The sequence below is a fragment of the Antedon bifida genome, chromosome 5, assembly GCF_963402885.1.
Source record: "Antedon bifida chromosome 5, ecAntBifi1.1, whole genome shotgun sequence".
NCBI classification, from domain to species: domain Eukaryota; kingdom Metazoa; phylum Echinodermata; class Crinoidea; order Comatulida; family Antedonidae; genus Antedon; species Antedon bifida.
In genome coordinates, this window is record NC_136230.1 from 21,010,199 (window position 1) to 21,035,971 (window position 25,773).

The 25,773-nt window shown below is 32.8% G+C and overlaps 1 protein-coding gene across 1 annotated transcript; it reads right to left on the reverse strand.

Moving 5' to 3' along the window:
* Window positions 1-5,865: 5,865 nt before the first annotated feature.
* On the reverse strand, window positions 5,866-24,509 carry LOC144843139 (retinal dehydrogenase 2-like). Its single transcript, XM_078699863.1, has 13 exons — window positions 24,368-24,509; window positions 17,078-17,182; window positions 16,643-16,783; window positions 14,313-14,442; window positions 10,453-10,643; window positions 9,948-10,061; window positions 9,652-9,754; window positions 8,892-9,076; window positions 8,476-8,640; window positions 8,125-8,282; window positions 7,782-7,856; window positions 7,246-7,285; window positions 5,866-6,548 (listed from the first exon to the last, which is right to left on the reverse strand). The coding sequence occupies exons 1-13, from the start codon at window positions 24,395-24,397 to the stop codon at window positions 6,516-6,518; spliced, it is 1,470 nt and encodes a 489-aa protein (XP_078555989.1). The 5' UTR covers window positions 24,398-24,509; the 3' UTR covers window positions 5,866-6,515.
* Between the last annotated feature and the right edge of the window lie 1,264 nt (window positions 24,510-25,773).

Sequence of the window (25,773 nt, forward strand, 5' to 3'; positions counted from 1 at the left end):
AAAATTATTTCCTCCTTCGATAACATTAAAGCTCCTGGTACTGATGATTTCCATACTAAAGCCATTAAACATGTTATCAACCATATCTCCCTTCCCTTGTGTCATATTTTTAATCTTGTCCTCTGCAAATGTGTTTTTCCAAATAGGTTGAAGCTGGCACGCGTTACCCCTATTTACCAATATGGCCCCAAATCCAACCTTTCTAACTATCGTCCTATTTCCATCCTATCAATCTTTTCGAAAGCCTTGGAAAGAGTTATCTATGATAGAACATTTTAATTTATCAATATAACATTCTCTTCAAGAGGCAATATGGCTTTAGAAAATACATAACTCCTACATGGCTCTGATCGATCTCACTAACAAAATTATTCATGCATTCGAAAATCGTCAATTTCATATCAGACTTTTCATCGATCTTTCAAAGACTTTCGACACCATTGATCATAATATTTTACCTTTTAAATTGTATCATTATGGAATCCGAGGACCCGCTTTTAACGTTTTAAAAAGCTATCTCACTAACTGCTCCCAATGCACTAAATATTATATTTCCATTTCCAACTCCATTTCCAATTTTTGCCCTATGACCTGTGGCGTCCCCCAGGGCTCCTTACTTGGCCCTCTCCTGTTCCCTTCACCCTTTTATCCACCGTACCTCAAACCTGCTAATTTTTCTATATGCTGATGACACTACAGCTTTTCATGCCAACAAAAATATTTAAACTCTTTTTGACACCTTTAATACCAACGTTATCACCTTGTCCAAGTACTTTGATTTAGGCAACAAACTCTACGATCCCTCAATCATAATAACAAATGTAGCTACATCCTATTTATTGATAATCATGAAATCCCCTCTGTAAAGTCTATTAAATTTCTTGGCGTTACCAACTGCCTCTCATGGAGACCCCATATCCAGGAAACTGAGATCAAGGTGTCTTAAGAACCTTGGGATCATCTCTAGGCTATCTTCCTTCGGGATCCAGTCAAGTCGCCCCATCGCAAAGTCGCCTCATACAAAGTCGCCCAATACAAAGTCGCCCCATCGCAAAGTCGCCCCAAAACAAAGTCGCCCCGGCACAGTCGCCCCATCGCAAAGTCGCCCCATTACAAAGTCGCCCCAACGCAAAGTCGCCCCAACGCAAAGTCGCCCCATCGCAAAGTCGCCCACGGTTTTATTTCGGTATGATTATGAAGCGCCGCCGCTAGTAGTACGCTGTAGTCGGTTGCGTTTGATATCGATTGCGTTGTTACTTTGGTCGCGCTATTAAAGTATAATGTCGTATATACATTATAATGTTTATCCTATTATATACATAATTTGTGTTTTAATTTTTATTTTACAGGTTTTAATGGAGTGATGTGCTTTTTAAAAATCATTAAAGAAATAGTCCCTTGTTTGAAAGTTCTAAAAAGATTATCCCTGATTTATAGTTTCGAAAATGTTAATTTAATATGATTTTAAAATTAGTTACCAGAGCCACTATTACGAATCTTTCTTCAACCTACGCGTGGATACCAGCTCATTTTTAGGATAATATAATAAATGTGTAGTAGGCCTTCGTATAGATTTACAGTAGTTAAAACAATAACAGTGTTGTAAGACAATGAGTGTTATAGGCTACTTATTGATCATTTTGCATTTATTATTATGTGTCTTAATTTTATAATGACTTTTCAAAATGAAGAAAAAAAAAAAAAAATTTCATCACCGATATGATTGTTTTACATGCAGGTATTTTTGTAAAATTGAATAACCATGGAATAACCATCGTACAGTATCGTGTGCGTGTTTTTTAAAAAGGGGAATCCCCGACGGTCAGCAGAAAGACGTAGCAGCTGTGAGGAAACAGATACCAGAAGGCGCAGCTCCGATTGGTTTCAGAGAATGTTTCAGATGGCGAGTCGCCTTTTATTCAACAGCACAATGATCATTTTACTGAAGAAATTCTTTTCAACCCTTTTGGTTATAGAACATTCTAATTATCATGCCTAATAAATATCCTCATATCGGGTGTTTATTTAATTTTAAATTAAACAAGACAGTGAAGAGGCACGGAATAATACGTACACGGACGTACGACGAATACACACACGCACGTACACGTACGTCATCATTTACGACATATAGTGGTGATATGATGCAATTTTATAATGGATATAATGATGGGATTGCCTTTCCAGGCTTAGAATCAATGTTCATTGTAATACTATGTATATAATAGTAAACTGAATGTTTATAAATAAATTGTTTTACGTAATTTGTTGCATATAAAATAAAAGACACAGACGCAGCCTACGTTTCCTATAAAATATTTCACATTTAAATAATTATGTACTGTTAAATGACATTATGCTGGATAATACTATAATCTTAAACTATGTTTACAAATTGTCATTTTTTAAGGCACACATCTTTCTCATCATACTGACCTGTAAAATAAAAACAAAAATCAATTATTAATATAGGCCTAATAATAATAATAAATATTCATCGACCAAAGTAAAAATAATCTAGATCGTATAACATCATTTTATCGCGACCAAAATTAAACGCGACCGATTTCGAACGCGACTGATATCATCGTAAAACTCCGGCGGGGTTTCCCCATCTTCAGATGGTGCGTTGTAGTGCGACAACGGCGGAGTAATTACGGGGGTTTCCCTCTGGTAAGCTAGCACGTTAGTGCGACCGCGGAGTGATTAGTCGGGGTTTCCTCTCTGATGATGGGGGTGCGTGCCGATTGTGTAACCTGAGACTACATGGCGGGGCTTCCCCTTTTATGCATACACGTTCCGTGTTATTTTGTGTATCATTGCGACATTTTACGCACTTGTAAACTATTTTTTAACGTTTTGGGGCGACTTTGCGATAGGGCGACTTTGTGATGGGGCGACTTTGCGATGGGGCGACTTTGCGTTGGGGCGACTTTGCGATGGGGCGACTTTGCGATGGGGCGACTGTGTCGGGGCGACTTTGTTTTGGGGCGACTTTGCGATGGGGCGACTGTGTAAGGGGCGACTTTGTATGGGGCGACTTTGCGATGGGGCGACTTGACTAGCATCCCTTCCTTCCTCCCAACTAATATTCCCTGAACCCTTTATTGCACTCTCAATCTTCCTTATTTAAGCTATGGTAATATTGTCTGGGCCAACACTTGCCCAACAAACATCAATAAAAGAAATTCTACAAAAAAAAAGCTATGGACTATATCTGGCGCTCACCCACTGTCACATTGACATTCCTCCCATTTATTTTCCAAACTCAATCTTCTCAAACTCTCGGACATTAACCTATCCCATCAAGGTGTTGTGGCAACTCACTTCCTTCTCCCCTGCTATCTTAACAATCTTTTCGCTCCCAATAATACCGTTCATAAATATGACACTAGAACCAGCAATAACATATATCCACAACACCAACTATTTTCAACATAGCATTAGATATTCTGGACCACTCATGTTTAACAATTTACACCCCCTCAATTTCGTGTGCTGCCACCCGCTACTCATTCAAGAAAATTAAAAATCACCTTTTGTCTCATTACTAAATCGATGTGTTCGATATGGTCGTTGTTTCATGTTCCGTGACTTGCTAGATTTAATTTATTCATTTTGTCATCTTATTCGTTACTATGCCCCGCATCTGTACTTTTTTCTGCTCATCATTTTTACTTTATTTTTCAAACTTTTATCTACTGGTATTATATTCATTTTTATTTTATTTCTTTATTTTTTATTTTATTAACATATTTTGTATTTATTTTTTTCGTAATTATTTATTTTAAATTAATTTGTAAAGGCAATCTTGTCACAAGATTCTCATCTTTCTGGGATCTGACTTCGTCCATTTTCTAAAATTATCTCTTGCCATTATTGTTTTTGTTTTGGACGTTATAAACGTTCTCCTCTCCTGTACTCCTTTGCGATCCATAGCATGATTTAGGTAACATTCTTTGTACGTATTTACAATCACTCTGGCTAAATGCTGGTCAGTTACTTCGGCAATTTCTTCAAGAATATTCACATTGTCATATGAAATGTTACTTCTTGTGTGAAGACAAGAAATGTCTTTGCGGGATAGACATGCAATGTTTAATGTATCGAATAGAAGGAAACGCAGCCAGTGGTACTTAATAGTCGAACGGTATATTCATCAGCAAACTCTTTGAGAAAGTTCCTGAACTTCCTGTTTTTCATCTTCAGTTGGCATTTGATATGATCTATAAAAAAGAAGTGATTATTTCCTAATATTTTAAAATGATAGTGAACTATGGTGATGAGTTTATGAGTGTGAAGCATGGGCGACGACAGGGTTTATACAAATAACACATTTATTTCAAGAAAATAAGTCAAGTCGTATAATACTACCTACCCTGGAAATGAAATAATTGGCTGCATGAGAAAACAGTTTATACCACCTTGCTCTATGAAGCAAAATTAAAGAACTTACTCTGATACAACTCGGCGGTCGTCGTGGCCAGGTTCCAAATGTACCTTTAACCGTTGTTACCTCGTGAAATAAATGTATATAAAATGAATACGATTACAAATATTGTTACTCTAATAATTTACAAAGTTTGATAAAATCATTGGAATCATAATAAACATTTCTATTTTGTGTAAATTACCTCAGTAGAAAGAGATGATTGAATGGTTATTTCACCCTGCAGGAGTGAAAACATCAAAGGTAATAAACCATATTATTTTCATTATATAAGGATTCACTTATAATATGTTTGCTAATAATATAAAACAACATTTTTAGGAATCTGTTTTATTTTACTTTGTTCATTAAAATGTCTCTTTTGAAATACAAAAATCATTTTGAAATTGCATGTTTTTTAAACGCTACAAAACATTAGTCCATTTTTTCCCATCTTTAAGAACTCATTACTACTGTATCTGCTGATGTTTCTGTTCCTTCTAATGCATTGTTAGCATAAACTATTTTAATTACTTTGTAATTGTCTGAGGCACAGGTCTTGACAAGGATTTGTTGAAATTTTATGTCAATATATAAAAACATGAGATGTTCGGTTTTGAGAGCTCTGTATGGAATTAAAAAAGTCCAAATTCAACACTATTTATTTTCGAGACAAGAGGTGAGGAGCGCAGTTATGAGCTTTTAGATTTGCCCCAAGTCTTTAGTTGTTATCTTTTAAAATAAAGTAAACTGGGTAGGATACGTATTATACATATGAAATATGCCATTCTAAAAAAATGCAAATATGATCCAATCATCTCAGATCTTGTTTCATTACATTGGCTGCAGGTTAAACAATGCATAGAATTCAAGATCCTCACCCTCACCTACAAAGCCATCCATAAACAATCACCGCAATATCTTTCATCACTCGTCTTCTTCCAGAACACTCCCAGAAATATTCGTCATTCATCTATATCTTCTCCTCAACTAATCCAACCAAGAACACGCAGACATATTTTATATATATTAGACCGGTCATTCTCTTGCACAGCTCCATCCTTATGGAATACTCTTCCACAATCAATAAAGAATGCCAATTCTATTGAAATCTTCAAACAGTTGCTGAAACCCATCTCTTTTGCATAGCATATGAAATGACGTAATTTTTATCCCGTTGAAAAACAATCAATAAATTATGACCGCATATGATTGTACAATGTAGTAAACATACATCAACATTCAGTTATATTGTAACCGAGGTTTGATGATTTGAGTGATAAACTCATGAATTATGTTAGAAGAGACAACTAAAAAAGAAGGATTCTTGTTTATTTCATTAAAATCACTTGAGATCATCTGTATTCATATTATTAATATGATATATATTTATAATATAATATATAATTATTTATAAAACAATATATAACGTTTTCTATGTATAATTAACAAAAATACTGTATTGGTAATAATCTTCATGCAGCATTATACACATGTTACTTAGATAATTATACAAAATCATCTATAGGTTAAATGGTTGAAATCACAAAAACACTTTAAACTCAAGGTATAAAAATCATATAATCAAAACAAAAATGGTAAATGTAAAGTAATTAAGCCAAACAATAAGAATTGTTCATCTCAGTATGCTATTTATACCCAAGTATGATAGGCCAAGGAATAATTCCATGATCAGTACCGTACATCTTCTAATAGTAACCCCCATGGGTTACTATTAGAGTAGTGGGTTATTATTATAGATTGACTTATAAGGTGGGTTACTATTAGAAGGGGGGGGGGGGGTGTTACTATAAGAGTGTGGGTTACTATTAGAAGATTTACAGTATTTATGCGATCATCATTTCATTCTACACTTTGCATTAAAGGGCAATCAAAACGAACAAGCATGTTTAACTGTTCGCTGCACCACGCTACTATGCAAATGAGTAGTATGTTGACGTCATCTGTTAAAATTAACTTTTACGTGCGAAAGCTCCCTAATAATATTTCATTACTATTATTAGTAATAAATCAATAATAAATGTTTATATATCTTGTGTTGACATAATTACTGTTACCATTATGTTTAACAGGTCTTTTCTGGTATCTTGATCATAACCTAAGTAATAAAAATAAAGATTAAACCATGATTAATCAAATTAACAAGATAAAACAAAACAATTATTGCATAGTTGTATGCCAGCTGTAATTAATGGCATTCAATACCCACTTTGCTTCAGTTTACTAATGATATCAATTCTTAAATTCATTTTTGTACATATCAACCAATAGCATAAACACTAATTTATTTAGGAGTGGGCTAATACCTACATCAGTACAACCAATAGCATAAACACTAATTTATTTAGGAGTGGGCTAATACCTACATCAGTACAACCATTAGCATAAACACTAATTTATTTAGGAGTGGGCTAATACCTACATCAGTACAACCATTAGCATAAACACTAATTTATTTAGGAGTGGGCTAATACCTACATCAGTACAACTAATAGCATAAACACTAATTTACTTAGGAGTGGGCTAATACCTACATCAGTACAACCATTAGCATAAACACTCATTTACCTCCGCCAAGGAGGTATATGTAGTCGATCGCATGTGTTTACTCAAAAAGCAAGTACGAGATATTTAGCAAAATGAAAATACAGATAGATATGTGGTCAAGGACCACTCCATTAAATTTTGAAGGCAATCCACATTTATCTCATAAACATTCATTTTTTATATACATTCATGATCAGTACAACCATCAGTATCAATATTACTTTATTTAGGGATTCTTAATTACTTACTGTTTTGATTTCCGAGTACTCATGAAGACCTTCTTCACCCCTGAAATGAAACAAGGAATTCATTTAATAATCAATCAATACCTGCTATAGTAGTACCAAAGTTGTTTATTACAGGGTTAAGTAATATACACAGTAGTAGTAGCGCAATATGTAATCTATTATTGCAGCATTTGTATATGATTAATAAAAAGGCCCGTAGACAGGCGGTATTCCACACCATCCACACAAGTAATTAAATAGTTCTTGTGAGAGAACACGTAAAAAATAGAGCATGCATAAAGAATTATTTTTATGGTTTTGTTAAGGGGTCGCGCAGTTGCATAAAAATAGGGCTCTATTATCATGTGACCGTCAATCGTCCAATCAAATGACAGGAATCTTTTAGGTGTTATATAAAAGCGGACTATTAGGTAAACTAGGTCATACTCTGTGGTTTTTTAATTGTAAATGTATTTTGTACCAAACAAAAAAGCCAGGGCAACAACTAATTTTTTAGACCTTATCAACATGATTTATATGTTTTCATTTGAACTTACAATTCACGACCAGAACCAGACATCTTATATCCGCCAAAAGGACTAGCAACATCTACATTGTGATACTGGTTAACCCTATCAAAAATATATTTAAAATTTATGTTTTTAATTTTCAAATTGAAAACATTTACCCATCCTGTAACCTATGAAACAAAATACAAATTTGTTATTTCACTTTGAATAACTTAAGAAAATTGATTTAACGTGTATTAATCATGTTGTTCAATGACTTGAAATTATTTTCCCTGGTTGCAAAATGTATCTTCACATGTTTATTGAAACATATGTTACAATAGTCTTACAAATTCTAGAAGAAGAAGAAGAAGTGCAAAAGATAGCATACCAAACTGTACCAGCTTGAAGTCGATTGGACACCATAATGGCCTTGTTAATGTCATTGGTGAATACTGCCGCAGCAAGACCATACAATGTTCTGTTAGCTCGCTCTACAACTTCCTCAACATCTTTGAATTTTATTATTTGTTGAACAGGTCCAAAAATCTAAGGAAATGAACTATATTTGGTATTGCTGTGTTTTGATAGTTATACTCCAATATTCTGTATGGTACATACATCTATGAACGAGCCACCTCATTCAGTCTATAAAAACTTCAATATGATAATTTGATTCTTCTAATAATTCAATATCTCAATATATGTTATAAGTTTATTTTTTCAATCAAATCTGTTTTACCTCTTCACGTGCGATTCGCATATCATCAGTAACATTAGAGAAGACAGTGGGCTGAATAAAATAACCCTGGTCTCCTTTACGGCCACCACCACATTCAAGCTTTGCCCCTTCCTTCTTTCCACTCTCAATCATTTCCAAGATCTTATCAAATTGTTCTTTGTCTACCTACAGGTTTAAATTATCATTTTTATATGAATACAATTTTTGACTTTATCCAACTGTTTGATAGGAAAAATAAAATATAAAATATTCTATATTCTGTATGTATGTAAATTTGATTTACTTTTTATTTGTTGACAATTTGTTTACAATGACCTTGACTTTTAACCTCATGAGCGCTTTAAGTGCTTATCGAGGTGAATCGTTTAAAATCTATTCATTATATCTATTTCTACAGTACAAGCTGGACACTATACCTGTGGTCCTGATTGTGTGCTAGCATCAAATGGATTGCCAACTACACGTTTCTTGGCTATATCGGTGGCTTTTTTCACAAACTCATCATACATTTCTTCTTGTACAAATGTTCTTGAGCCTGCTGTGCATACCTGCCCCATGTTAAAGAATAATGCTTGGTGGGCCCAATTCACAGCCACATCAACTGTTTAAAAATCAAATAAAGAAAAATTATAAACACTTTGGAAAATAATAACCTATAAGTTTGTAATTTTTAAGACTGGTTCTTTTCAATATTGCAAGGCACACAATAAGCCATAGCTGTACAGTGCATTACTCGGCCTGAATGCTGCCAGTCTGTAACTTATTTGTAGGTTGTTGCATGACCTTTATTTTTAAAATCATGTTTGTGAGTTAGGGCATGCATAAAAAAGGGGCTTAAAGCTCTGTATACATTATCAAATTTTATGTGACAAAAAAATGTGAATAATATTAATATTATAATATGGAAGTGATATGCACAAATATGGTAGTGATACAACATCATCATGTCCATATATGGGCACATCACATTTTTTGTCACATAAAATTTGATAGTATAGTATATATATTTACAGTAATGATATTTTTGATAGATTTTTAAAGTCAAAGAAAAAAAAAGTGGAGGATTTTTTTAAATGTTAGGTCTTCATGATTGAAATGCACAATTTTTACATTTATGATGTTTAATTGTCAAAGAGTGTAAATAAATCTGTCAGTGGTAACTGTAAAACCCCTTACTATCACTATCTGCTAAAACAATAAGTGGGCTCTTTCCTCCCAATTCCAATGTCACTCTTTTCAAGTTGCTCTTTCCAGAAGCTTGTTGAATAAGTTTACCAACCTTAATTTGGAAAAAAACAAATTGTTATTAATATGACTAGCATTAATAAAACTATCTATACAGAATAGCAATTCTAAATGATGTGTATGTCTAAAGAATTGTGACAGATTGATCATTGAGTTGACTTAAATACTATTGAGTTATTCAGGGCTATGTAGGCCTACCAGGTGTAGGGAAGTGAACTATATCTTACCTCTGTAGAACCTGTGAAAGCTACTTTGTCAATGTCCATATGTTCAGCAATAGCAGCACCAGCAGTTGGCCCATATCCCGGGATTATGTTCACAACACCTCGTGGAAAACCAGCCTAAAAATAAACAAATAATATGGTTAAGAACTCTTCATGTTGTTGCAGCTACTAGGTCTATTCTCTGTCTGTTTTGGTCCATAACTCTAGGCCTATCGACGGCCACTGTTGTCGTTGTTGATGTCAAGTATAAGGCTCAGTCAGGCTCACTATATACCAACAAGAGTATGAAAATTCCTTGTCTTTAACTACTGCATTATATATTTATCAAATAATGGCACTTTCATCTTCGTGATATGACACAAAGCCATGTGTCGCCACTCAATTTACAATTGCATTATTGTACAAATAAAAATATATCATATATTAAATCTTATATTTTTAGTGCACGATTTGTAAAATTAACATGCATGTGCATCGTTATTTTGCAATTAACAAACCATATCCTTACCTCTTTGAATAAAGAGCCAAGGTAGATAGCTGTGAGTGGAGTCTGCTCTGCTGGTTTTAGAATAATTGCATTACCACAGCAAAGAGCTGGTGCAACTTTCCATGCGAACATACCCAATGGAAAATTCCATGGAATGATAGCTCCACATACACCTACTGGTTCACGACGAGTGTAGCAAAAATTGTCACCATCTTTTAAAAACAAGCATACATTAATGTTACGTTTTAGTAGAGTAATTTCAATGGCACACTGCATATAGTTTATTCTTGTTAGGTAATATCACATGCTACATATTACCAGAAAAAAAAACTAATTTATACAATAATATTTTAATTTAAGAAAAAAAAAATTCTAAATACATTTTTGCAATAGTACATGGAAAAATTGGCATTCGACAATGAAATGACCTAACGTCTAGATTTTAGTTATCATCCAGAATATAGGATCTTTTGTAAGTTGGAAACATTTTCTTCAATCTTTTAGGGTTATCAGATTGTTAAATAAAGAGTTTTATACTCAACACCTAAAAATAGGCACTATCCTGTAAATGTTCAATATGTTGATGTTCTGTGAGACTTGAGTGCCATGCTTGAACAGCATAATATACAAGCAGTGGCAACAGCTACATATGTACAGTAAAAGGACTCGCTGTCTAAGCCTAAGGGGCCCCAGCATGAGCAGCCCCTGTAATGCAACTATCCAGCATTGGAGGGCCTTTAGGAGTAATAAACCAGGGACCTTTTCCCAAACATTTATAGAAAGCTTAATTTAACTATTTGGTCAATCAATGTAAGTTTTCCATTTCAGATTCTTAATTATTTCAGTACTAGAAAACATTCACCCATAGTGTCCTGTAATTGATTAAAGATGTATTGTCTCCTAAAAACATGAATAATGAAATTTGATAAAATCAGACTTTGAATAGGCCATTTTGCAGTTTTAATATAGTTATGTGACTTATGTGAAAAAAAAAAAAATTCAAGTTAGATTTAACCAAAAACCCATATAACAGATTTTTCATTACAGTATAATTTTTTTTAAATTAAAATCTCATTTTCTATGTTTTAAATACATTGATACATAACCTACATCTGGTAGATTAAATGCTTATTATAAGTTCAAAAAGTTAATGAATTCTAAAGTTGAAACTTTATTTTAAGTATTGCTAGAACATATTGAAAAGAGTTTTGAATGGTATGGTGGTACATAAAAAAAATGAAGATTAATAAAATCAGACTTTTAATAGGCCATTTTGCAGTTTTAAGTTATTCACTTCTGTAAAAAAAATAAATAAATAAAAAACAATCATTACAATTTAAGTATTTTTTGCCTTAAATTACATTTTTTTCAAGTAAACAATTTTTCAATCCAGTTTTTGGCCAAAGTGAATAATTATTATGTAACCTTAAAATGACATATTAAAAAAAAAATATTCAGGGGGATAATATATCTTTAAATATTATTATTTAAATTAATGATTACCATACAGTACAAACAAATGTTTCCTTAGGCCTACAGTAGTAGCCGTTTATTACTGAAATACAATGTGTATACACAAAACAAATAAGACTGAAAATTTGACACTTTTATCGATACTGTATTCATGTAGATGTAATTAGGCTTATCAGGAAAAAAAAATTACTCCATGGGCTTTATACAATAACACTTATTTAACTGTAGGACTTTCATTACAAAAGTTTACTTAGATTGATATACAAAAATCGAAAACTAACGTAAGCTCATAGGGACAAAATGATAAGGCGTGTAATGTTTTATTATATAGCATTACTTATATTGTATACTGATCAATAACCTGGAAATTAGCAGACTTTTATAAATTCAATTAACTACAGGTGGTAAAACGAATACGATGATACAATGGGACAGATAAGTACAGTATCCCTCATGTAAACTGATGTAAGCTCTACAAAGTAAATTTAAAACAATATTTCATTTATTTAACTGTGAAATTAAAATGCATTTACATACTTTTTGATAGTCTGGGCTCCAGACGGAGTTCTGTCTTAATATTAGTAAAAATATAAATATTTTTGCACATATGGCGTTTCATACGTGTATTACTTGAGTTTGGATATTTTCATACAAAAATCGCGGTCGAAATAAAAACAAATAAATAAAAAAAAGACAATAAATACAGACTTGGGGCAAGTCTAACTTTTTGATTACAAATCCAAAGCAAACAAATTATTTATTTTACTTTATAGCTTTTCTTTTACTTGAAAATTGTGTGAAAATCGACTCACCTCTCCAAACGGTAATGCTGACATTTGCACGGTTTTAGCTGTTATAATAGTAAATGACATCTGATAGCCTTTTGGTCCAGAGGTGTTTTTTTTTATTATTTAATAAGTCATAATTAAGTAAATATTTTTCATATAGCCCATGTCATACCATCGTTGCAAAATGGATGTTGGGTGTAAAATTCAGACAGACCGGATGTCGCACAGCGGCGTGCATAGCGGACAAACTTTTTGTGTTTGCCTTTTATATAGATAGATAGATTTACAGAGAACAACATTCATACTCTACATCTTATTAGGCCTACCATTATTATTTTATCCAGTTTTGAAATGTTTTAAATGTGTGATGTTTCTAATGCGCACCCGTGATTCACAATACAATGTGAATAGATTTAATTCGTCACTATGACGAATTATATGTTACTATGCATTGATTTAAATAAAGTCTGCTAAATAACTAGGAGTAAAAATAAACTATTAAACACAATACCGTATAATATTGGCTCGGATACCATTGATGAAACATTTGAATTCAAGTATCTTGGAGTCACCCTGACATCTAAACTTGATTGGGGGTCTCATGTATTTCGAACCGGTAATAAAGCATCGAAGACGATAGGTTTCATAATCAGAAGAGTTGGATGTGGAAATCCTAAACTTATTGTTAAACTATATAATAGTCTCGTCCGTCCAGTTCTGGAATACGGAGTTCCTACATGGTGTGTTTTTAAACCCTCCATGCAATATGTCAAGGACCTTGACAAAATACAGCGTAGGGTCACCAGATTATGTTTTCCTAGGCCCACGTTACAAAATAATTATTTAATTGTTCCTTATGAAATCTTGGTTTGATAAGCCTTTCTAATAGATTTTTGTTTTTGGGAATTACTTTTATAGCTAAGATTTTATACAAGAAAATTGATATTTCAATTGAGGGGTACATTACTCAAAATTTGCGACACCTTAATTCTGTAGTATTTGTCCATAGTATTTCAAGAACGAATTCTGCTCATTATAATATTTTTAAATCATTTCCATTGTTTGTTTCAATTGTTTTTTCCCTGTCATCATTTTGTCACGATTTCAAAAATTGTAATGCGCGTGAGTGCATGCATTATATGCGCTATGCACATATTTGATTTGATTAAATATGACCTGAAATTTATGACTATCAAATGTGGTTTATTTATAATACATGCTTGTGAAGATATGATTACAAACATGATTTCGTTAAATTGTGTGTAGACCGCATAATTTTTGATTGCACATCATGAAAAGATAACCACATCATGAAAAGATAACCACATCGATTCCTGGCCATAAGGATTATACTTAAAATTGACGTATCTAGATGAAATTGATCTCAAGATAATTGACGGACAAAATATTGCTAATAAAGATTATAAGGTTATATGATAATGCATATAACCTAATTATAATATTGATAACCACATCAACCACATATAGGTGAAATGGGTAACTGCTAATAATTTGAAAATAAAGAAATTTCTTTCTTTTTTAGCACTAGATGCAGATAAACTATTTATAAATAATTCTTAAAATGTATTAGTTGTATTATTCCATGCCATTCTAACTTACCTACAGGTATGGTTTTCCCACAGACTTTGTCAGCCCATCCAGCAAAATAACGCATTGTCTTTGACACTACAGGGACATCACCAGCTCGACTGCTATTCAGTGGTTTTCCATTATCGAGTGTTTCCAACCTCTAAAATTTAAAAAATAACACTGAAATATTTTTACTTTTTATAAACATACATTCTTGGGACCAGTTTCTGCTGCAAAATAATAACTGATTAACAACCGTGTGAATAGCTTACCCCCAATTTCTTGACAGAAACCGGAAAAATTTCCAATAACCAGTTAAATACCATTCTAAAAGAACGGTTAAAAACAACCTATCGATTGAGTATAACGCAAAATAACATTTTTTGACATTGAATCAACTACTGTAACACTTTGAATGTTTTACTGACTGACCTTATTGAATTTTGGGTAGAGAATGCTTTTTCGTTGACAACTCACTAATTTAACGGTTATTTGGGAGCACAAAAAACTATATAACAATTATAGTTTTAATTCTATTTTGAAAAAACCGGTTTATATGGCACAATGCAGCAGAAACAGGCCGTTGCAGTACTGTGAAAATTAAGATATATATTAAGATGAGAATGTATTTCTGCATGTAATTGGTAGGCTGTGTGGTCGTCATGGTAGATACTGTATGGCTAGTCAGAAATTCTATATATTAATGGCTCAGGGACTGTTTCTGCTGCATAATTGATGTACTGAAACTACACCTTTAAAGGTTAAAACTGATAAATAAGCATTGAAGAGAAGAAAGTTGTTGTACTATTAATGCTCAACCTTAGCGGCGTATTCGGTACTTGATCATGTAATTCTTTTGGAACACTTATTCGGGGACGCCGTTATCACCCCATCTAAGGTTGTTACAAATTTGGGTGTTCACTTTGATGAACATTTAAATATGAACTCGCACGTTTTTAAAATAAAGGCCAATGTTAAATTTTATTTGAGAAATATTGCGCGTATTAGAAAATACATTGATCAAACCTGCAACTGCATTACAATCATTGGCGCTAATTCGACTTGATTACTGCAATTCGCTATGGGCCAATACATCTAAATCTAATATTAAGACCATGCAAGTTTTACAAAATTGGGCAGCATGTCTTGTGTTTGAAGTGCCTAAGCATGGTACAACTACCCTTCTTCGAAAAATAGAGTGGCTATCAATTGAAAAGCATATATTATTTAAGATTATGGTACAGGTTTACCAATATATAAATAATATTGCACATTAAGTATGAACCAGGTGGAAGTGGTCTTAGGTCCTCCAATCATGGCTCTATGTTCCACGCCCCTCAGGTGATCCTTCTCAAAATATGGACCACAACTCTGGAATGACCAACCAATTAATATTTGTAAATCATCAACACTCTATTTTTTTTGAACAAAAATTAAAATTACATCTTCAAGTTTAATTGCATGAATGGAATGGAATGTATTTTTTTTTTTATTTTTTCTTTTGTTGTTTTTTGTACCATTTTGCAAGTGTAAAGCACTATGTAAATAGCGCATAATAAAAGAAAAATTATTTGAAAACGCATTTCTAATTTAACAAAATTGTTAAAAATCCGATTCCTCCCGACGTTTTTTAGATCTAATTTAAGGTCACAAACTACTATACTATATGGTCCCATTGCGATAACTTTTTCATCTTTAAACTGTTACAAATGTGAAAAATTAGTGAGTCCAAAACAAATGGAAGACCTGTAACGTTTCAGCGAAAATACCGGGTTTCCCCCAATTTGTATTAACAGATTCTGTCAAAACATAAAGACAATTAATGCAGCAACTAGTCAATGTTAGACTACAGTAGGCCTATAGCTAGAATACGATGTTCGTACGTTACTGCTGTTTACCAGACAGGCCTACAAAACTTAGCCTAGCTAGGCTAGGCCTAAAGATCGTCCACGAGAGGAAATTCACCACGACATACTTAGGTAGTGCATTGTTTCTCTCTTTTTAGCATAATTTACCATAAAACGTACATTTAAGACAATACATGACCTGGTTTAATGTTTCTATTAAAGTATACCTGTATATGCATTATTTTTACAAAATGTGAACAATTGTAGGGAATGGGTCCTTAATCAGTGGGTGCTTATTGATGAAAAATGTGAACAATGCACTCAAAAGCAGGCCCTTAGTGAGTGAATAGTGAGTATTTGTTCAAACAAAAATTGGGAAAAAACAAAGAAGAAAAAGATTTGTACAATAACAATATCACCACCACTGATGCTAATAAATTTAGAATGCAAAGTTGCTGTGTCATTTAAAAAAACATAACATGACTTATGATTTTAAGAAAAGAGTTAACTAACAGCTAAGTATTCCAAGTCTCTTTCAACAAGATCTGCAAATTTATTCATAAGTCGTCCTCGCTGTGATGCATCCATCCGGCGCCAAGTAGACCCAACTTTCATTGCCTCACGTGCAGCAACCACAGCTTTGTCAACATCAGCCTAAAAAGACAAACAAGAATTATAAGAATTATTTACAAAAAGTAGATTGTTGCTGTAGAGCATAAAAATGAAATATTCTTTGCAAAACAACATATTAATTTAAAAAAAAAGATTTGATAGCCAATCATTGTCTGCTCATTCTAGAAAATGGCTTTGCTTCTACCATGGAGGTATAAAATAAAATTATAATAAATTATTTTATACCTCCATGTCAAAAAAGTGGCATTATAAACAATAGATAGAAATAATAATATCCTGGATTTAAAAACCATGAAGTTAAGTTTAGGAGCTTACTTTATCCCCTTCTTGGACATCACAGATCTTCTGTCCATTTGTTGCATTGATGGTTGGAAATGTCTTCCCACTCACAGAGTTCACATATTCATTGTTAATGAACAACTACCAAAAGTAAAAAAAAATATTTAAAATTTACTGTCTGGGTGCTTAGACGAGTTGAAAATTATGGCGTATTCCCACTGGGCAGTAATTTTGTGACGCAGATTAGAACCTTTATAGACGACGGGCAACAACGTCGCGTTGCACACATTCTCAAAATGTTTACAGAAAGCTAAGCGTGCATTATTACTTTTTCATTAGATAGGGCTAATTCCAAATGACACATGATGTGTAATTGACCAATCAAATTGCAAGAATACAATCAGGTGTGTTATAATATACAAATAATGAATGTTTATGAGTGTAATGGTACAAATAATGGCATGAGGTGAATAATGAAAGGTTATATTTCAACTCAACGAGGCGAGTTGATATATAACCTTTCATCATTCACCAAATGCCATTATTTGTACCATTACATGAATATAAAACATTCATTATTTGTATTATAACATCTAAATAGATTCCTGTCATTTGAATCAAATAAAAGGTAGGCCTAGCCAAGGCCTACATCAATTATTTATTTAGGTGTTATATAATACCGGCTATTGAACGCCATGTGACCCTCATCATCTAATCAAATGACAGGAAGGTTATATCTTATTGATATTTCCAATGTTGATATACTATATAAGTAGCCCACCCATCCATTGCAAACCCCACTATTGCAAACTGTTTGGACAGGAGACATGGTCAACATAATTGTTATTTTATTACTACTGTTAATTAGCATAATCATCTTCAAGTTAATTTTGAATTTAGGTCTATACAGTACAATGAAAAATAATCACAAAAGATTCAGGACGATCCAAGAATTCCATTGTTTGCTTTTGGAAAACAAAAGGGTAATAACATATTTACAAAATTAATATTACAGGTATCAACAACACAATAACCGGCTCATTGCCACTAGCGTCAGCGTGCATATTCTGCCATTGTAATAGCTAGCAATAGTTCCATTCCATACTTTTATTAGGGCCAAGTTGACTGATTAGTTTGACTTAACAAGAGTTTAGGGCCGACATGACCGGCACCCGAATACACAACACTGTGCAGGCGATTGTGCATCATTATCACCTAATTCAATTCAGTATTTAATTCTGGCCTCTTACAAGGTAAAGCTTAAATTTTGAGGGTCAAAGTTTGTAAAATAACAATATAAGTTAAAGATAATAATAATATATCAGACATAGGTAAATACATGATGATGCAAAATATGAAGTATTAGACAAACATCCTTGGTTCAAACAATAATTGATGTCCCAATATGTGCAAATATTTATACTATATATATATCACGTGTAACTGCTTTCAAAAACAGTTTCTAAAATCGTGTGATAGATTGAAATGAAATTTTATGGCACAGTCATGCATACATACGATACGATAAAACTTATATTACAATTATCATCAGATAAAAAAGGGCAATTTGAAGTTTAACATTATTAACATAACTTCTTTGCTCCTGTATTTTCTGTTTTTATGTAATTTGAGAAAACAATGTACCAAATATAGTTCACACACTTTCTTTATCTAGGTGTGTCTAGGCTAGTTTGAGGCTCTACTCGTAGCCTGGTAACAGCAGTAATAAGTCCTCTAGAGATAAGCTTACAATGCCTTGTTGCTGAATTTTATTGCCCTTTTTTGGCAGACTCTGTATTCTTTCTGAAAACTAGACGGTTCTTCCATTTTTTGTTCACGGCATATTTTATTGCACTAAGCAACAAAAATATAAATCTGTGTGTGATGCATGCGGTCAGTCTAATTACCGAAAACAACCGAAAATAACCGAAAACAACCGAAAACAACCAAAAACAACCGAAAACAAACCGAAAACAAAATAAAATAATCTAAATACCGAAAACAAATTTTGTATAATATTTGTTTTAATGTCGCCCTCTATTGATGGTTGTTTCTAAAGCTAAGACCATAACAGAGAGAAAACCGCATGCGCAAAAGCCAAGGAAGACCCTACGAAATGGTAGAAGTGTGCACAAAATACAACTCAAAATCGTACAATCAATCAATGATAACATCGCATTTACTTACAGAATCTATAACAATATTTTAATTTTAGTCTTTCGATTTTTGATCCAGAAACGAACGCATTTAGCCTACTCCTCACAGTCACAATAATTGTGAATCACGTTAATCCATAGTATAGAAAGTAAATTGACTATGGTTAATCATGATCACTTTAATTATAGATTTTCAAAGATAATAATACAAAAATGATATTTTTAAGAATATTGATAATATTAGAGACTATAAAGTATACTTAAAACCAGCTCACGATAAAGGATTCACAATAAAATCTATTCAGTAAAATTACCGTAGTCGAGTAAATAAATAACGTTTTTATCCTTAAATAACGTTTTTATACTTAATCACTTCAGTATTAACTTAAGTGACGAAAACCGGGGACGAAAACGCAAAGTTAGGTAAAATCATGCTTTGTTTTTGAAAAGACTAAAAACGAAATGTGTTTATAGATTTTGTAAGTAAATATAGTCTATGGTGCATTTCATTGAATTTGTACGATTTTGAGTTGTATTTTGTGCACACTACCATTTCGTAGGGTCTTCCTTGGCTTTTGCGCGCGCGGTTTTCTCTCTGTATGGTCTTAGCTTTAGAAACAACACCCAGCAATAGAGGGCGATATTAACAAAAATATTATACAAATTTGTTTTCGGTATTTAGATTTTTTTATTTTGTTTTCGGTTTGTTTTCGGTTATTTTCAGTAATTAGACTGACCCTGATGCATGTCAGTATTTTACTGTGCGTGTAATTTAACTACGCGCTAAATTGTGGAAACAACTTTAGTCCATGGGATTTAGATTTTTAAATCAAACTAATTGCAAGAAAAGGTTTTTTTTATGAAATGTCTTATTTAGACCCTACTGGACACATTTATCAACGTTAGGACATTTTTCAACAACGGGAAGTAGCCTAATTTGCATAATTAAAAATTGCGGCCATTTTTAATAACATACTCTGTATCTTGGACACCGCTAGTCACAGACACTTAATTATGGTGTCAAAATCGTTAGAATATATGTATTTATATTCACTTTAATGAAAACGTTTGTCCAAAAATTAATGGAAGAAGTGCTATTTCTAACATTATTGACCTTTGACCTTGATTTATCATATCTCAGCAACCACTAATCGGAGATATACAAATTAGAGCTTAAATTGTTAAAAAACTACACATTTATATCCAGTCTAATGGCATGTTTTTGCAAAAAATGGCAGATTCTAACATTATTGACCTTTGACCTTGATTTATCATATCTCAGCAACCACTAATCGGAGATATACAAATTAGAGCTTAAATTGTTAAAAAACTACACATTTATATCCAGTCTAATGGCATGTTTTTGCAAAAAATGGCGGATTCTAACATTATTGACCTTTGACCTTGATTTATCATATCTTAGCAACCACTAATAATAGGAGAGACACAAAATATGGCTCAAAATGTTCAGAAACTACACATTTATATTTAGTCTAATGGCATGTTTTTGCAAAAAATGGCCGATTCTAACATTATTGACCCTTGAACTTTACACTACATAAAATAAAATAGTTAACCAAAGCATATATAGGGCTTGTCACGCCAAATGAGGTACCGCTGCCAAATGAGGTACCGCACTTAATTTGGCGTCTAAGGCGCCAAATTATGTACTATTGCAAAATGAAGTTCTATTGTCATTTTTTAAAATACAGTTTATATAAAACAATCATATTTAAGCCAGTATTAAACTACAATATGTATTATGTGTTGTTACGCCTGTTATTAGATCACCATTACATTAAATTAAATATAAAGCAGAAAATAGTTATCCTTTTTTGATTTTCGTCGAATAGATCGAAGCGGAAGTGCTTCGGTCATGGTCCGCAAATTATATGATACGCCTTGTGTGCCAAAATCTTTTTACTGCTTTTTAGTTGTGCTGCAGTGCAGATTGTCTGTGATCAAGCAGAATCTGAGGATTTACCTGTGCTTGGGGGTCTGTCTATCAAGGTACAACATTTCGACGAAGCCAATTTAATATTTTCATTTTTTTTAATATCTGTAGAATGCGTCGTCATTTATTCTGAAGCTAATACTGTAGGCCTATATACCGTAATCAGGCGGTATTAAGGCTAGTTCACGTACAGTAGAATTCACGTAGAATTATGTGGTGTTGTTGCTTGATTGTAAATTGCCCAGATTCTTCATTAGAAAAGAACTGATATTAAGGTTAATTCTGGAACTGATATTAAGGAGTTTTTAGAACAGATATTAAGATGTCCTCTATAAACGGAGTCCTCAACTCATATAAGAGGTCCTCTTGTGAAATCAGGTTCCCGTCGAATTTATTTCAGCTAAATAGCTAAATTATCATGGATTTCGTACCCACCATTCCATCGATAGCTTTTTTTCTCTCTTTTGTGGCGCAAACATATTATTTAACACATTTGTTAATTCCCAATGTCGTTACAATTCATCAGTAACATTTTTACATTTATCAATTCCGTATTACCTCCTATTTCATTAATGTTCATATTTTTCTATACACTTGACAATGATCATCATTATCATCTATATCTCGTTTTAAAATATTTTACACATAAAGAATTTGTGAGATTTTCATTTGTTTGTTTTCATTTTACAACCCGGATTATACAATGTAATTTATATACAAGATGAAACGAAATAAAATCAGATCAGTACCACCTGTAACTCGTATCACAGTGAATTCCTTTTCTGATAATCGTAGCAAATTAGAAATTATATTAGCATAATAGTATTTCTTAAATCTACCCATTTTTCTATACTTGTTTCTTTATTGTTATATGTTTCACCGTGATTCAATGTTATATAGCATATTGCTTTTAAATGAATTCCATAAAAATTTACCCACTGGCTTATTTAATGCTGATTTATTCTATAAATAGTGAAGGCTGCAAATGTGTAAATATCGGCCTAATCTACTATTCCATCGATATAGCTAATTAAATTACTGTATGTCAATAAATAATATATTAACTTGATTACAGTAGCATCCCACTCTCATCACCCCACAAAGTATAACAGTGCATGCATGTTCCACATTATGTACGACGTATAATTGATGGAACGAACAACCGAGATGAAAATAACGCATGCAATCTCCATTGCAAAATTAGGTTCCATTTAAGTATAAATTCTAATATTCCCGACCTCAAAATAATTAGTGTTATAACTAACTGTATTTAGCTTCCTAGAATTTCGTCCACCCCTCCAAACGTGTTTCCAACATCGTATCAAACAAGGTGACCGACTTCATTGCAAAATTAGGTTCCATTGCATTATTGCGAATTTAAGGTTGTTCCCCCGACTTCGAAGTAATACTTGCTTAGAATTTCGCTCAACGCCCCATTCCCATCCAAACTTTTTTCCCACATTGTAATATGATCTGAACAAACGACTTTATTGTTTGCGAATTCACGTTGTGTTCCCAACCTTAAAATAACTCATGTATTTAGCTTGCTTAGAATTTCGCTCACCACATTCCCGTCCAAACATTTTCTCACATCGATATGAACAAATGAGATGACGACTTCATTGCAAAATTAGGTTCAATTATTTGCGAATTCACGTGCTTTTTTCCAACCTCAAAATAAGTATCATGTATTTAGCTTGCTTAGAATTTCGCTCACCCCATATCTCATCCAAAGTTTTTTCCCATCATATGAACAAGATGACACGACTTCATTGCACAATTATGATCCATTATTGCGAATTTATGTTCAAATGTTCCCGATATCAAGGTAAAAAGTACCAGCTGAATAAAATATCTAACATATTGCAAAATTAGTCCATTATTGGGAATGTTTCCGACATCAAAGATTGTTAAAACTTGATGAAAATGCCATTAGGATTGGTGAATTAATTAGTTAATTACCATTATTTATTTATTGTGATATGCATGTTCAACTGTTACCTTCTATTACGGTACGTGACATGAAAAGATTGATAACAAAAGAGAACAACGCAATATCTCAAAATTTGGTTTCATTATCTATTTATGTTCTAAATGTTTCCGACCTTATGAGTTATTGTTTTGATGAAACAATTTGATGAATTTCCCCTCGAAGTAGGCCTACCTGTAGCCTGCCATCCCTTATTTATTTATTATAGGTCACACACACACACGTGTAACAAATGAGATGATGAAATTATAACAAATATCTAACTAACAATTTGCGACTTAGGTTCGCCATTATTCCGAATTTATGTTTTAATGTTTCAGACATCAAAGTAAATATAGTGTTATACTGTAGGTATAATAAGTGAAATAAATGTGATCATGTAACTCATATTCTTAAAGAACTTATAAATAAAAAACATAAATAACATTATACATTTTAAAAAAACGGAATTGATTAAAAATGAAACTAAAAGGTTAGGAAACTGTATAGTTAAGCAATATTAAACAAAAAAATATATACAATATAATCAATAGAATAACGGGATACATTCATATTCAACGAATAATCATTTTAATTTGAAAACATAAACATAGAAATTCATAAAAACGAACAAAATAGTAACGGGAATAATGTACCGACGAAAGGAACGTCAAATCAAAATATTACTAGGAAATAATGCAGAAATGGCGTCCCATAACTCAAACAATCAACGTTTTAGCGCTAAAGGCAAATTGTCCCAGACCATGTCCGCATAACATGCAGACGTGACTTCAGACACTTCCCTTTGGCGCTAAAACGAGTAGTCTTCTTTTCCAGCTGCTTAGAAAGGGGTCGGTAGGCTTCCCATCATGCATGTCGAGTTTTCTATATTTTTCGATGGCAGTACCTTTCGTTTTTTACACTAAAATCGTAAATTTTCGTTGTATGTTTCAGTTATAATGGTTTAATTTCATACAATGAATAAAGATTATTAGGTTAGAAATACTCAGGTTATTAATTTTCAGTTTGTGTTTATTTGGAAATAAATAATATCAATATTTAATAACACGATTAGCTCGCCAGAAACGTGCTGCCAAATTAAGTGACCTAGCCTTGTGCGATACAGACCACGCGCACCTCATTTGGCAATGTCACTTCATTTGGCGTTACAGGGCTACCTACTGTCAGTACTACTTTATTGACACTTCAAGTTCTATCTTCATACTCATCACACGGTGCTAACTTACCTGCGTATACTTTATTTCTGGTGCTGCCATTTTAATTGTATGGGATGTTTGCTTAACACTAATTATTTAGGCCTAGTTTTGTTTATGCTAGACGTAGTAATAGTAGGGCCTATGTTATGTTTCTTCTCTCGTGACAAACCTGTAAAAGAGCGAATTCAATCCAGCAGCCCAGTTACGATAATATGATAAAAACAAATATAATCACGCCCTCTAAAATGACTACAACAATTTGTATCCCGCCCGATAAGGTATATACATAATACACACTGAGTAATTACAGAACCTATTTGTACAATTCAAGACGAACTGGTAATGTCTACTGCTCCGCGCCTCAAATAAAATGGGATGGATTGGCTCTTGCAAAATTGAATATTATGTTTATGTGTATAAAAATATTTGAATAGGCCTATATCGGAACAGGTAGACTCTGATGAACATTGAACCATGTGGTTTCATTGTACAAGAAGCAGCAGAGGAAGTATGTTCATAATGTTGTGCATAATGTTCAAAATTTCCCTACAAAACAGGCCTACACTTTGAATAGATTTAAATCGCATAGACAGTGCTGCTATGTCTTTCAATCTTTGAAATTTTTACAGATGCATAATATGACAAAATAAATGCCACCTCCTGTGTTTAAAATTAGATTTCCTTTCAATTGATCAAACACGATGACATTTCAGGTCACTGACCTTTGCTACCCACTCCCCAAAACTGACCGTTCCCCACCGAGCTATTTTTGGGGTAAATGTTGACACCCATACCTACCAGAATGAAGTGATAAATTAGCTTCTTTTAAATTTGTTCAATTGGACTTAATATTGTCTAATTTTGGGGTAGGCCTATTACTAAAAGCTACTGTAGGCTAATAATAATTCGCCTCGTTGAAATATTTAACCTTTAATCATTCATCTCATGCCATTATTTGTACCATATTGCACTCATAAACATTCATTATTTGTATACTAATAACATTCATTAGTCTTCGTTATCAGCCCCATCTATAGGCATACTGGGAAATAAACAAAGAGATAAATAAAGTAACAATCATTGCATTTAACTTTAGTAGCATTAATATTATAGACTAGCAGTAACCCGATGCTGCTCCGCACGGTCTTTTTATGCCTTAATATGTGGTTAGTATTTATAAAAATTACAAGAATATGATGTTTTTTTTTTAGTTTTATTTAAATAAATTAAGTTTATTTTGAATTGAGTTTGTGTTTATGATTGTCAAACCGACCAAGACAATTACATTTACCATGTGCTCTTGGATGGGCTCCTTTTCGAGGTATACTTTTGTAAACTGAAGTGGGGGTCTCTTTTCGAAATGAATGCTGTAAAATGTGTGAATGAATACTACAATAGTATGATTTTTTAGACATTCCCTGCCAATTTTACTGTAC

Excerpts from the sequence above, each read along its gene's own strand:
- LOC144843139 (XM_078699863.1), bottom strand. The coding sequence starts at position 24,397 with ATGGCAGCACCAGAAATAAAGTATACGCAG. Across the intron at positions 17,183-24,367 it reads CAGAAATAAAGTATACGCAG|TTGTTCATTAACAATGAATA; the intron begins GTAAGTTAGCAC and ends TACTTTTGGTAG. Across the intron at positions 9,755-9,947 it reads CTTTCACAGGTTCTACAGAG|GTTGGTAAACTTATTCAACA; the intron begins GTAAGATATAGT and ends TTCCAAATTAAG.